Raw genomic sequence first — 14,642 nt, 5'->3', positions numbered from 1 at the left:
GACTTTTGGTTCAAACGCTGTCGCAGGTGTTCAAATTCCAACCCTGCATGATCTGTCAGGTGTTGCTCACAGCTACATATGCCGGCGTCTTAATCTGCAATCTGTTTGAGACAATAATTCAGATCCCAGCCTTCATCTGATCAGCCTTCACCCAGAGGGACAGGTCTTTCTGATGAAGACATTAATCACAATCTAAAGCTATTGATATGATTATGCAGGCAAGTGAATATGGCATAAAAGTTCATGTTTAAATTCTATACCTCATTATATTAGGATCACAAATTCCCTGGTGACACATTTCACCTTTGAGTGAAAGGAACATTTCTGCCCCAAGCTTCGCTGGTCGACCTGTCAGGTGAGGCACACGCGCGCCCATGAACAGACGGGGACCCCTTAGCAGGGTTGGGGATCCTGCGGGGGCTGAGAGACTGAGACCTCAGCCCGGCCGGCGTCCTGTCTGAGGAGTCTCTCACTGAGTACAAGTTGAGGTTCATGGGCGCTGCAGAGGTTGATGGAGACCAACAAGTCGACCCCTTATTGACGGATGATGCACCTGAGAAAACAATTTAGGACAAATTTGTACTTCTTGCACAGAAATATAAGGTATTCAAATTATAATTTTCCTGCTATTATCTTTTTTTTATGTTGGGAAACAGACCGGATGGTGGGTAAGTGATTTGGTCAGCAGATAGGCAGTCGTCAGTGTCCAGACTTCGGCTGTTCCTAACAGCCTGCAGGGAGCGGAGGCTGGTCCCCAGAGGGGACCTGGTCCGGCCTGGTGGTGATGCTGCAAAACACATCAGGCTCATGTATAGTTCAACAAGTACTGTTGACGTGCTCCTAATTTAGAGAACATCTACATTTCAGTTGAAAGAGAACTTTTTCAATAGGAGTGAGACTACAGTCTGTTCAAATATGATCAATGATAATATATATAATAATATATAATAATCTAAAGTTCACGCTTCCTCACATGATAAGATATCGCTAAAACATAAATAAACTAATAATCAATGTATGTCGCTGTCAGACCAAAAACTACACATGAAGCAGAAAAACTGTGTTTGCTGGGAACCTTGATTCTGAGCGAGTTTCAGCAGCTTGAACTGGGTGACTTGCTGGTGAAGTCTGGCCAGTTTAGGACTTTGGCAGCCCTGCTTAGCTACTGATGTTGGTGACTGGCAACGGGGAGAGCTCAGTGACGATAGACCGGGCTGCCAACAGGAGGAAGATGAAGCCTCAGTTTTACTTCCTGGAGTGAAGTCCCCAATACCTTCAACAGCGTTGTTAAAATAAGAGGGAAACATCACTGAGGACTCAGGGCTTCTCCTGGCAGGCGTTGTAACATAGTCCTGCCTTAAACCTGAAAAATATGGAGCACGGTTATCTCAATCCAACTTTCACTGAGCACTATGCTGTGAACACTGGATCATTAAAAACATCCCTCTGTACTCACTGGCTTCCTGTATACGAGCCATAAAGTGCACATCCGCGATGTCCTGCAGTCTGTAGCCTGTGGTCATGGAGTCATGGGAGATGTTCATCTCGTTATCTGTGCAGATTGATAAATATATAACAAGTGCTACTAAATATCTGATATTAAATATGTTTTTTTTGGGGGGGGGGGCATAAAGGCTGGATAAGTGTCTTTGAGTATTATGAAAAGCGTTATATAAATTAAATGTATTATTATTATTATTATTATTATTATAATGGAAGTTACCTGGACTGTCAGAGGTATTGTGTGTGGTGCTGACGGAGGTTCTGTCCGTGAAGGAGCCCACATTGTGATGTAAACCTGCAGGACCTCTGCAGAAAGGACAGCGTGATCCTGACAGTACGGAAGGTGGGAGTTAACCAGAGCAAACCTGGGAGCAAACTAATTACTCTGAGAAGAATCTGTGCTGCTTGCTCACTTTGATCCAGTCTATTTATAAGTGAGCGACATGCCGCCTTCATCTCAGGACTGGGGTCATCCAGGACGTGTCGACACCATCTGAGAGCAGACCCACTTCTCTCCACAAACTCCTGCCGCTTCGAAGACTCGTACAACCTGTGAGGAATACTTCGCTCACTATGAACATATCTCACTCCTGCACTGTGTAAAGAACAGACCTTTTCAGAAGAGTGTTCCTGTCAAATACCAGATGGAAAAGTTAGCCTCCTCTGGTGAGCATCTACTTCAAGAGACACCTAGAACTGTAACGTGTCTTTTAAAGTGTATGGTGACATAGACAATATATTAAACCTGCATTTTCACATTTAACATTATCCCACCCATACTAAAATAAGACAGAAATTCTTCTTTCTAGCCCGAAGTCCCACTCTCAGAAATGATTTCTGTACATCTGATGCAACCTACCAGCTCTCTTCATCCTGCACCTCGTCCTCTACATCGAGGAGCTCCACCGAGTCCAAAGCAGACTCTTCCTCGCGTGACTCTTCCCTGTCCCAGCAGTCTTTTTGACAGTTATAGTTGTACATCCCTTCCGTGGCACACCAAGGCAAAGGGGAATTACACCCTGACTTCAAATTATTGAGTCTTATTCTAGCGTCCATGGCAAATGACCGATTGTTACAACTCCTGACTCTTGCTTGCTCAACGTCCTTCCATAAGCGGCAGTATGGATCTGAATTTCCCTCCAGCCGGACAGGACGGCCTCTCAACTCACTGCAGAGAAGGTGATGGTTAGCGATTGTATCGAAGTCCACTGGTGGCTGATTGGAAAAGTACTGGCTCCAATCGCCTGCCTGTCGGTGTTGGAGATCCATTTTTCTCAATGAAATCCTCTTCTCACTTCTTCAAGCTCTTGTCCAGTTATGTTTTTATTCCCCCTCAAACCTCCACAGAGAGAATGTTAGCTGGTGCCAAACTCAGATGTGATCAAATTGGACCAAACTGCCAGAATCAACAATGTGATTCTTTAAAGTTCCAATTATGGCAATTTCTGCTCTGCACAAGCAGCAATAGTGTAGTGAAGCTACACGACCCAGATTTGTTGAGTGGGGCTGTTAAGTATAGACACCCAACAGATTGGATGGATTTAGAGAAGCATCAGGAGCTTATGTGGATTAAAGAGTCCGTGAGTTGCTACTAAGAAAGAAAAAGAGCCACTCAACTTCACACCCTTCGAAACTATTATGAACAATATAGATTATTTACAAAAGCCTTGGTTGAGTCCGATAATGTCTCCTTCTATAGTATTAATTGGAATGAGATGTGTTTTCTCCTCTTTATGGCCCTGACTATGTTCGTTTATGTTCACGTTGATGTGAGGAGCTATTGTTTACTGTGCAGCAGCTTTCCGTGGCTCTCATATTAAATGCTACTGCTGAATGTCTATGGTTGAGTGTTTTCAAATGTGAACCAACCTGACACACTCATCACACCCAAGGAAGTCATATTGAGAAGTGTGGTCAGAAATGTCTCTCTCTCTCTCTCTCACACACACACACACACACACACACACACACACACACACACACACACACACACACACACACACACACACACAAGCGGATTAACACAAGATTTTGAGCTTCCTGCCATGTGAAACCTAAAAAATCCTTTCTCGCCCCAAACCCCATCAAGTGCAAAGCTGTACCATTATTTAATAATGATTTATCTTGTCAAAAATCGTTTTAAATACACAAATAGACAGATGGGACATTTTAAAGCAGCAAAAATGAAATAATGAAACAATGCCACAAGGCAGAAGGAACAACTTCGGTTGTCAGTGTGACTCAGGGTCGTGCCATTACACACTTGTATGGTACAACAAAACATTACACCTAATATTCTCTTTATATTAAAATAAATAATATGGTAACATTATACAAGACATACAAATGGAAGATGGTTGGATAGATTCATGAATTATCAGGACGTGGCCTGCCCCAGATGTCCTTTGAATCAGCTCTGCTGTCATCTCACACAAAGCAAAGCAGGTAAAGGAGGAGGTGCCCCCCCTCCCCCCTCCCTGCGCTCCACTATACCTCCCTGACATTCACCGCCCACCCGCCTGCTTCCTCATCTCGTCATCGTGTCTCCCTGCCCCGTGTGTCACTCGGCTAACACCGCCCGAGCTTCCCAAACTGCCACTAAAGCTACAGCATCATGGTGCACTTCTGAGAGCCCTCTCCCTGACACAGATATGGATTAAGTACGAGGGCCGAATTAAACCAGTGAAGCACCGCCCGTGCCGGGTGGGTCAGTGGTGGAAATGCAGGAGGAAAGCGGCAAAGCAGCGCTCGAGAGCCCCGCCGCAGTCAGCGACAGCAGCGCGCAGGTAGGAGCGGAGGTCGCGCTCACTCTGCGCCGCCGGGTCCACAGGAAACGCGCCGCTCTGCGTGTGTTAACTCTTTTGAGGGGGTTTAATGTCGCCTTCCGGGGCTCTGCCCGAGGGGAAGGTTACGGGTCGGGGCAGGACAGGTGACATGTATTTATGGAGCCGTCGAACCTGTCCGGCCACTCTGCGCTCACCTTTCAGGCTCGACAGATAAACAATGTGTACTCGTCAACAGAGGTGTCTGCTCTGATTGTTCTCAAGACTCTGGTGATCACGTGGTTGCTGCTTATCGTTTCAACATTTTAAAGCGTTCTCGGGTTTGAGTTTCATCACTTGGTTTGGATGCAACAATCCGACTTTTCCCATTCCCGATACCGATACCGATACCAGGACTTTTCCAACTAAATGTGGAAGTGACTCATTCTTACATGTAAGGCATCAATCAGGCTTGACGTAAACGTTGCGTATATAATCCATCATGTATTCAAACATATAATTTAATTTAATTGATTGGCCCCGTTGATACATGATCCAGCTATTTGAGTCAGTATCGGCCTGATCACTATTGATTAGTTGATGGACTATATAATATTCATAAATCAGTATTGCAGCCTGTATTATTTATCTACAAATGACCTTTTTCCAGATTTTGCTCTTTTAGCACAGCCTTTGATGCTGTTCATTGAATCATATTCAGTCTCTTAGTTTCCTCGTGTCACTGCAATTGGTTTGATGCATGCTTTTAATGAAGCTGTATGGTTATTATATTTGTGTCATTGGAGTAATTGGTAACCTATTCATATTTAAACACTTAACAATGACAGTAACAGTACATAAAGCAGAAGTCCTGCTGTTATCTTAATCAGACTTCCTCCCGGAGACCTGATGTGAGAAAATAGTTCCTCTTCTTTAGAGATGGACGACCTGTGGGAGGGAAGAGGAAGAAGTAATCCAGTTGATGGTTTTAACACCTTACATAAATATTGTTTTGCAGTTTAAATAAACGATCTACACATAAAAAAATAAAATACTGGGATAATTTTAATATATTTTGGGTCAATCTACCACCGACCCAGTGCTTGGTCAAGTTTACCACTGGGTCACCATTCACACTTAATAAATGTGTTATTTTAATCCAGTAATGAGGTGGTATTTTCATTGTAACCAGGGAACGTTTGGTGTTTTTAGTAGTTATTCAAACAATACTAAATCATTAGAGCTATCATCGGTACATGTTCTGCTGCTTGACTACTTGAGTAATCAACTAATCGGTTTGCACTGTTCTATATAATCCACATATATACAACTTTACTATTCTGTAATGAAAAATCAAATGGAATTAGCAAATTCCAGATTGTCATTGATTCTGTATTACTGCACATCTCTGACTCTGTAAAATGTGTTTTTTTTTATTTAGAATTCAGTCCACTTGAACGGGCATACCGTCACTCCAAATGGCCACAACCCGACAGCTACGCCTTCCCCACAGCCGCAGTATGACTCCATAGCCTCAAGTCCTGTTCCAGCTCTGATTATCCCTCGGGAGCAGTGGGGGGGGAAGTATGAGTTCCTACTCTCCTGTTTGGGGTACAGCGTGGGACTGGGGAACGTGTGGCGCTTCCCGTACCTTTGTTATCGCAATGGAGGAGGTGAGCAGTCTACAAGCAGGTTCACTGCCCTCTGAAGTCTCAAATGCTTTAAATGCCTGGATGTACCATACGTCTAACATGATTTGTTGCGCCCATTTAGGCAAGGGGCCCTTGGGTGTTCACTGTCTTACTGATCATGCTGGCAAACTTTTCACATTCAGTCTTGAGCTCTCCATGGCGGCCTTTAGTACTGGGAGCCAGAGCGCAACACATTTACTAATCCTACCGTTTTTCCTTGATTACACACCAGACACAAGGTCTGCCCATGCACTATGCATCTCCATCTGAATTCCAACATGTTGGAGCTCGACTAATAGTAAAGCTGAATAACATCGGTCCGTGAAGTGCCACCTAGACAGCGGTTGTGTTAGTTAACCTGCCTCTACAGGCCGTCTACGTGTTGCTGCACAGAACAAGTCATTGCAGTGGAAGCCCCACCAAGCACCACTATTCCTCAACCTTGCGTATTTGTATTCTTCACAGGTGTGTTTCTCATCCCTTACTTCATTATGCTGTTTTTCACGGGTGTTCCACTGTTCCTCATGGAGCTAAGTTTAGGCCAGTACGGAGCAGCCGGCCCCATCACTGTGTGGAAATGCTGCCCTCTGCTCAAAGGTAACATCCCTCCTTTATCATCATGCGTTTGTGACCATAATCCACCCACTGCAATTCAATGACACAACCTTAAAACCATTTGCAGATAATTATGTGTGGTGACTTTAATGTAATTAGTAAGTTGACGTTGTTAAATAAATATTGCATCGCAAGTCTACATTAATGGAATCTTGATCATCCAGTTTGAAGTGAGCAGGATCCCAAGTGTACATTTAAATGCTGTGTCATCAGTCGGTGCAGACTAACATTATAGTCATGGAAAAAAACTGTCTGACTCACATCACAACATCACCTCATTGAAATATGTCATACTAACCCTAAGAATGCCTGAGAGCTCTGCAGCTGCTAAATATAAACATCTAATAAAGAACTCTCTTGGAGCCAGAAATAGAGCCAAAGGGTTTTTGTCACAAGTAGTATTTTTTTAAACTGGGTGTAGTGATTCACTCTCAGGTGTTCATTTAATGTATTTATTGTTTACCACTTTATACAACAGTGGGTTCATAGCTACCTGTATACTGAAAGGAGCCAACCCCTATCTAAAACGGTGTCATGTACATAATACTGTATACCCAGAGATACTAAACTATGGCTGTGTCTCTTCCTGAAGGTATTGGCATTGGGATGCTCTGTGTGTCCACGCTGGTGTGTCTCTACTATAACATAATTATAGCATGGACGTTTTACTACCTGGGCAGCTCGTTCCAGAGCCCTCTGCCCTGGTCCTGTGATGCGGCGGCCAATGTGGGTCTCTGTGGAAACAACACCACTGGTAATAGCTCCGTTGGTCGAGGCCTCAGCCCCACAGAAAAGTTCTGGAAGTAAGTTTCTTCTTTGTGAAAAAGCCTCCTCTACAAGTTAATGAAGGCTCATATGACACCATTTTCCGACTGCTTTTTGACAAACTTGTAAATGGCCCTTGCAGATTGCTGCAAACACGCCCTGGTCAAATACATTTCATACATACAATTCAAACATGTATTCTTTCAAATGAATAGACTCAACTTTTCAGTTGATATTACTCAGGACTTTGCATCAACACTTTATATGATGCCTGGAAATATATGTAATGACACAGTTTAACACCTACACTATATATATATATATATATATAACATTCTAAAAACAGTTGTACGTCCTTATGATCTTAAAACTTGTCAAGTTACGTATCCCAGTTACTCCTCAGGCAGCCACAGTGCCTCAATGACAGCGTACAGTCTGTTTCAAGTAAAAGTAAGGGTTTATTGATATATGGCAAACTTATATGGTAAATCATTGTGTAATACATGACAGTGTGTTGCAGTAAAACTGCCAAGTAATGGATAATGTAGAGTGCTATGAATAATGGTCCTATACTTCAGACGGATGCCTTCACTCTCAGTTTTTATTCCATCCAGTTTAACGGCCGTGCCCTCTTCTTTGTGTGTCAGTCAATGTGTTACAATGTGGAGCAATGGGTTTGGTAATAGGTGTGCTGTTTGACATGCTTGTGCTTGGCTTGTGTGCCTTGTAGCGAGCAAGTGCTGGGTGTCGTACACAGCGAGGGCCTCCATGACCCGGGCCCTGTCCGGTGGCCCCTGGCCCTGTGCCTCCTGGCTGCCTGGGTCATCATCTTCCTGTGTATGCTCAAGGGAATCCGCAGCTCTGGCAAGGTGACTCAACACAACACAACGTTGTTATTGTCAGCTCCCACACACGATCCTGCCCTTTTGCTGCCATATCGTGTCTAATGTGTCTGTGTTTTCAGGTGGTTTATGTAACGGCTACCTTCCCGTACTTTGTGCTCATCGTTTTGATCATCAGAGGTGCTACACTGGAGGGCTCTCTTCAGGGCATTGCCTTCTACCTCACACCGAACTGGAGCCGATTAGCCAATGCACAGGTACTTCTGGTGGTACATGAGGCTGAACAGTCTGTGACGATGATTTGCTGCCGCTTTATAAAGAACTAGATGTTTTAATTATTTAACGCATATCTCTGTCTGATGCTTTGCAGGTGTGGAATGACGCGGCCTCACAGGTATTTTACTCCTTAGGTATTGGCGTTGGAGGGCTGCTCTCTATGGCCTCTTACAATAAGTTTGACAACAATGTCATCCGGTGAGTTTGTATTCTGATGTACCATTTTCTCTGTTGTTGCCGTCATGATGGGTTCAGTCTTTTCATCGTGGTTCTTTCGATTTCAGGGACACTTTAATTATCACCGCAGGAAACTGCGGCACCAGCTTCTTTGCAGGATTTGCTATATTCTCAATCCTTGGTCACATGGCTTGGAAGAAGGGCGTGCCTGTTGAGCAAGTGGCAGATTCAGGTAATCACTGCGCTCATTTTGTTCAACAAACAATCTTTATTCTAGATGTCTAGGCTGACTGAATACATTCGGAGTATGTGTGTACTTTTGTGCCCATCTTCCTCCCTGAGGCTTCATTTCTTTGTGTCAAGTGCCCTCTGGGACAGCAATTTAAAATGTTTACTTAATTACTTAAAATAATTGACTGCATTTTGTATTAAACCTCTGTGTTGTGCATATATTTCCTTCTTGACCTTGATGTATTCCTATTTGCCGTCAGGTCCTGGGTTGGCCTTCGTTGCTTACCCAGAGGCCCTTGCTCTGCTGCCAGGCTCTGTGTTCTGGTCCATTATGTTCTTCCTCATGCTCTTTATGCTGGGGATCGACACTCTGGTAAGGCCACAGGCCACACAAAGACCTTTGCAGAAATACAGATGTACGAGTCTCTATATGTTTGATACCTTCTGCTCTGCTGCTTCACAGTTTGGCAACATGGAGGGCATCACTACGGCCGTGCTGGATGAGTTTCCGCACCTCAGAACCAACGCGCTGCACAAGTCTCTGTTCTTGGGCGCTCTGTGTTTTTGCTTCTACCTAATGGGTCTCCTGCTGGTGACTGATGTGAGTGTGTTACACTTCAGTAAGTGATGCGTGACGCTGCAAACGCATCTTCTCTGTGATCCCACTCAAATTCACTGTGCTGTCTGTGTCTTCATAGGGAGGGATTTATTGGTTCACTCTCATTGACTCCTTCAGCACTAGTTTCGGCCTCATCGTCATCGCCCTCTTCATGTGCATTGGCATCTCCTTCTTCTACGGTAGCCCATCACACACCCCTAACCTGCTCATCAAACTCCTCTAACACCTCATCATCGCTTCATATGAGTTTCAGTGATCCAGGACATGACTTGAGAGACTTGACTTGAGAAACTTGACTTGAGAAATTTCACTTGATAGTTTTCCTTGCTATCTACTACATATCACATAATATGACCTCCGCCAAGAAGGTTATGTTATGTTTTTGATTTGTTTGTCAGCAGGATTATGTAAAAGAAAATACCGCCCCAATTTTCATGAAACTTGGTGGAAGGGTATAGCCCACGGAAGAACCCATTACATTTTGGAACAGATACAAATCACAAGGCAGAGACCCAAATAATGTTTCACTTCTGTTGAACAATGCCAGATAGGGCACTTGACCTTGGCCCAGGTCCATGCTCTCCGACTGCCCTTCTAGTTATTTATTGTTTCAGTGTCAACACATTATCTGTTATGCTCTGTTGTCCTGATGATATCCTGGTTGTTCCAGGGTTCCTAACACACAACTCTTAATGAACATTTATGATAGGAGTCAACCAGTTTTGTCAGGACATCGTTGATATGATCTGCCCCTGCCCTCTCTGGTGCCTCAAAGTGCTGCTTTACTTCAAAGCATGCTGGGTTTTCTGCACTCCATTTCTTCTGCTGGTGAGTAAGCACATGAGTATTGATATTGATATTGGTTGTTCGTAGAGTCAGGAACAATGTGACGTCCACATTGGTTATTCATAATTAGTATGACAAATGCTTTTCAGAATCTATCTATTCAACTTCTATAAATGCAATTGACTTATTGTGTTATCTGATATCTATTTCTAAAATCCAAATGCACTGAAGTTGATAGGTTTTATATAACGTTTTCGCAATCAAGGTTGTTTTGCTAAAATAAGAATTATGACTATCAAAGCTCGACCTTTACTAAAGTTCATATTCTAGCCTTACAGTATTCAGATGCTCAATCCATGTTACATCACTCCCTCTTTTATTTCTGCCGCTCTAGAAGCAGGATTACTATCTCCAGCAATGCTACTTGATATGGAAATACCTTCTTGATGCAACCTTTAAATGTACTGTGTTGTCAAAGGATAATTTGATGTGGGGTGAGACACTGAACTGTCCCAGTGAGTTCAAAGCATCTCATTAAATGACTAAAGAGTTTATCGTAAACTGAGTGAGAACAAAATATGATAACTCAATTACCTACTCATACTACTTTGAATCGAAGCCAACTGTGCTGGAATCTCAACAACAGCAGTTGTGAATAATTTAAGATGAGAAACTGACATTCAATCCGAGTCTCTCCCACCCCCGCAGCATATTTCTGCTGGCCTTCTCGTTCACACTTCTGTTGCCATTGTGGCCTTTTGGTTGTTCGGAATGACACATCCCTCTTCTCACCCTGTGCCTTTCACCTTGCGGCTGTAGTTCATCCTGACCTACATCTTCATTGAGATGTATAACACATCACTCCACTACGGGTCCTATGTGTACCCACGGTGGGGCAAAGCGTTGGGCGTGTGCATGGGCGCTACCTGCTGTCTACAGATCCTCATCTGGGCCATTGTGGCCATCGCCAAGGAAACGGGAACGCTGAAAGACGTCAGTATCAGCACTATGTCATTGTGTCACTGGGAGGTCCGGTTGCACCTCTGATCACACTTTCTGTACTCATTTAAGTACACAGTGCAACACTGGTAGAGGAAATGACCTGTGTAGGAAGGTTTATGACGGTCTCTTGCTTCTCTTTTGCAGCGTTTCCAGAAATCGATCCGACCTCTGAATTCCTGGAGGGTGAACAACCTGAACAGCAACAATAGAGTAGAGGAGCAAATGGAGCCCGAGAGGGTGGAGGCTCCGTTCACCGTCACGCTCACAGATATGGACTTTACTGCGATGAACTGGGAAAGACAGGCAGAATGGCACAAAGAGCAGTGATGAACAAACTACGTTGTCAAGAGACAGAAGAATGTATTATTTTTTGCCTTTGTTATTCGTGCCAGCTAGTTTCTGGTCGTCGTGTCTGAACAGACGGTTTGTCCTGCAGGGCAGTGTGGATTATTGCTTTATTTATACTATTATGTATGTTGGAATTGTATATTTTAAAACTTTTTTTACCTTGTGTAGAATGTACTGTTACAGCTGTAAAGTGTGGATCATCTTTATCTTAGATGGCAAATAGGACTCTACCAGGCCATTTGGGTGTAATGGTCCTCAAGAGTATCTGCTGGTTATATGTATTATCATATTAGCGTAGTACAATGCATTTTCACTGACCGCAGTCAACAGCAGCTGAAGGGACCAGACGTCATACATCATATACAAAGAAGAGGGGCAGGAAGTGCTGTGCCTCTGGACTGTTACCTTCAACAACCTCGGTGGACCTAGAAAGGTGACCACAAAACATGGGCCTGCCAGAATATATGCTGCACCGAGTCAGGAACACTTTGAATTCATCTTACTTTTAAAAACAAGTGATTACTAGAATTAGTGCTAGATTATATAAATCCATCTTTTAAAATAAAACTTGTCAAATAAAATGAACTATCCGTCTATACATCCACGGCTAAACATCTGCATTTCAAATTGCCAGTTACAGCTGAAAATGTAGGCATCGGTTGACTTGTGAGATGATCGTATAAAGTCAAGATCAGTTTTATTTATTTTATATTTAGTTTGCCGATAACACCAGTGATTATTACCACAAGAGGGCAATGGTTGCACAAAGATTAGGGTGCAAAGTCATCTGGCCATTGCATATTTGCATCTGCATATTTCCAAAACAGTTTTAGCTCCAATGAAAATAGAAAATAAATATGAGTGGTAAGAGCAACAACTCTGCACACAAAACATGACTTTGAACTATATTACGAACTTTGTTGCATTAAGAAATGCAACGATTAATTTAAACTTGATTATTGCTGTGTACATGGATACATTACTATTAAAGCTCCCATTGGCCCAGGTTTATTTACTTATATTGAGTAATATATTTTCTTCTAATGTTACCTTGGTATGTGTTTGTATCATAGACTGTAAATAAAAATGTCTTGCATACAATCCTTCTATTGTCGTGGCTGTTATTTTTGACAGACTCTTATTTCCGGTCACCTGCCCTGCTTTTTTTTCTTCTTTTTTTCTGTGGTTTATTTGATAAGGGACAGTGCACATTAATAAAAACATTTTGGAAATGGTTCTGTTTTTTTGTTTTTGATCTATGTGAGTTCTTTGTTTATTGTTTATATGTTCCAAGTGCAATACATGTTTTGGAACAGTTTATTATTTGACCATAACTTGCCCTGCATTTACTTTAGAGTCATTTGTTTATTCTTGTGACTGACAAAACTTTGCTTGTTATAACACACATAGCTCTGACTGACTGGTTGTTGTAACACACATAGCTCTGACTGACTGGTTGTTGTAACACACATAGCTCTGACTGACTGGTTGTTATAACACACATAGCTCTGACTGACTGGTTGTTATAACACACATAGCTCTGACTGACTGGTTGTTGTAACACACATAGCTCTGACTGACTGGTTGTTATAACACACATAGCTCTGACTGACTGGTTGGAGGACTGATTCTGAAAATAATTATGCAAATCTGCTTTGTCCTGTGAAACTGCTCAACTGTAGTGTTATTCAAGAATGTATTGTTCAAAACAAGATCAATCTCATCAGGTATGGTTCATATTTGTGGTTAAACTTAGCTTTTCCTTTACTACTTAATTGACCTGAAAGCTAAATAAGCACCACATCAAATTCCACTCCACTGAGGTGTTAAGGAGTGAGGGATGTTGCCCCCAACTGCTCTGGAGATATCTTACATGTTAGGGGAAAAAAGAAGAGAAAAGGATATTATGGTTAGCTAGTTTGGAGACCCCAATAGTCCTCTCCAAGTATGTAAAAAAAAGTAGATGTAAAATATGTCATGAAGCCCCAACAGTCCAGAACAAGTCCATTTTACTTTGTTAACTTTAATCAAAAGAGACGTGTCCTACTGCCTGTATACTGAATCACAAGCACCTGCTACCTGGAAGGGATCTGATCATTTAAACCCCTATGAAGGCCAAAATAGTGTACTCAGGCAAAATGTGACCTTCGACCTTTTGTGATGATAGGTCAAATGAATCAAATTTACACCAAAAGAGGAAACTAATATTGTATTTCAAGATGATGATGTCTCTGTCACTATAACCCGTCGAAAACATTCCTATCTCACACAAAAATGTCATTCCAATGTCACTTAACAATCTTAACAATCTCTACTACATTTCAGGGACATGTTTTTTCGTCTCAGATTACGGTCACAGTTTAACAGTTTTAAACAGCCCCGTCCAGTCTGCATCCCCCTAAAGGCTCCAGTGGTCACTCTGAGGGGTCACCAGACAGGTAACATGGTAGCAAATAAGTAAATAGAACCAATTCATCTGGTTTGTGCTCTTGTTGTATCTCAATGGTATTTGGTACACAGCATTTGACCAACAGTATATCTTCTCATCTTGGCCCTTTGACCTCTTCTGTACCATTCAATGCAGGATTTAGGTGTGACAAATCAATCAACGAGGTATGGTATACTGCCATCTAATGGTAGGAAGGTAAACCCTTTACTCTGCGTCTCCTCATACAGGCTCTACTCAAGAAACAGCACAATGAGGTGGAAATATAAATATGATGCTAACAGCAACAACTCTACACACATACATTAGTTTGATTAAACTATATTAGGAACTGTGTTGCATTAAACAATGCAACGATTAATTGAAAAGTTGATTCTTGCTGTGTACATATATGGGAATGAATATTAAACTGCCTGTAGTGACTACTGTTGCTGACATATCCAGGTTTATTTATTTATATTGATTCATTAATGTTCTCCTAACGTTACCCTGATATGCGTTTGATTCATAGAAGACTGTAATTTAGAACATCTATCACTGGCTTTTATTTTGACATTCGTTTTAAGCACTTCCGTTTTG

General features: G+C 42.4%; 2 protein-coding genes across 2 annotated transcripts; one reads left to right on the top strand and one right to left on the bottom strand.

Annotated features, from left to right (window-relative positions):
- Positions 1–299: 299 nt before the first annotated feature.
- On the bottom strand, positions 300–2,772 carry LOC117742874 (SLAIN motif-containing protein-like). Its single transcript, XM_034550524.1, has 8 exons — positions 2,363–2,772; positions 1,917–2,065; positions 1,724–1,831; positions 1,457–1,513; positions 1,311–1,363; positions 1,076–1,214; positions 659–787; positions 300–499 (listed from the first exon to the last, which is right to left on the bottom strand). Exons 1-8 carry the CDS (start codon positions 2,770–2,772, stop codon positions 300–302), a joined length of 1,245 nt encoding a protein of 414 aa, XP_034406415.1.
- A 1,268-nt stretch (positions 2,773–4,040) lies between these two features.
- Positions 4,041–12,684, top strand: slc6a7 (solute carrier family 6 member 7). The gene is made up of 14 exons (XM_034550722.1): positions 4,041–4,289; positions 5,707–5,938; positions 6,422–6,553; positions 7,164–7,374; positions 8,067–8,205; positions 8,301–8,435; positions 8,549–8,652; positions 8,739–8,863; positions 9,123–9,235; positions 9,326–9,463; positions 9,561–9,660; positions 10,191–10,309; positions 11,087–11,260; positions 11,414–12,684. Exons 1-14 carry the CDS (start codon positions 4,224–4,226, stop codon positions 11,594–11,596), a joined length of 1,971 nt encoding a protein of 656 aa, XP_034406613.1. The 5' UTR covers positions 4,041–4,223; the 3' UTR covers positions 11,597–12,684.
- The last annotated feature ends 1,958 nt before the right edge of the window (positions 12,685–14,642 follow it).

Source organism: Cyclopterus lumpus, chromosome 14, assembly GCF_009769545.1.
Source record: "Cyclopterus lumpus isolate fCycLum1 chromosome 14, fCycLum1.pri, whole genome shotgun sequence".
In the NCBI taxonomy this organism is placed as follows: Eukaryota; Metazoa; Chordata; class Actinopteri; order Perciformes; family Cyclopteridae; genus Cyclopterus; species Cyclopterus lumpus.
Note: the sequence above shows the minus strand (reverse complement) of the source record. Positions and strands in the feature narration are given on the sequence as shown.

Coding starts and splice junctions, on each gene's coding strand:
- LOC117742874 (XM_034550524.1), bottom strand. CDS start 2,772: ATGGATCTCCAACACCGACAGGCAGGCGATTGGAGCCAGTACTTTTCC. Junction 2,066..2,362: donor GTGCAGGATGAAGAGAGCTG/GTAGGTTGCATC, acceptor TAGTGAGCGAAG/TATTCCTCACAGGTTGTACG. Junction 788..1,075: donor GAAACTCGCTCAGAATCAAG/GTTCCCAGCAAA, acceptor TGTGTTTTGCAG/CATCACCACCAGGCCGGACC.
- slc6a7 (XM_034550722.1), top strand. CDS start 4,224: ATGCAGGAGGAAAGCGGCAAAGCAGCGCTCGAGAGCCCCGCCGCAGTC. Junction 8,864..9,122: donor TGAGCAAGTGGCAGATTCAG/GTAATCACTGCG, acceptor ATTTGCCGTCAG/GTCCTGGGTTGGCCTTCGTT. Junction 9,661..10,190: donor TGGCATCTCCTTCTTCTACG/GTAGCCCATCAC, acceptor CATTTATGATAG/GAGTCAACCAGTTTTGTCAG.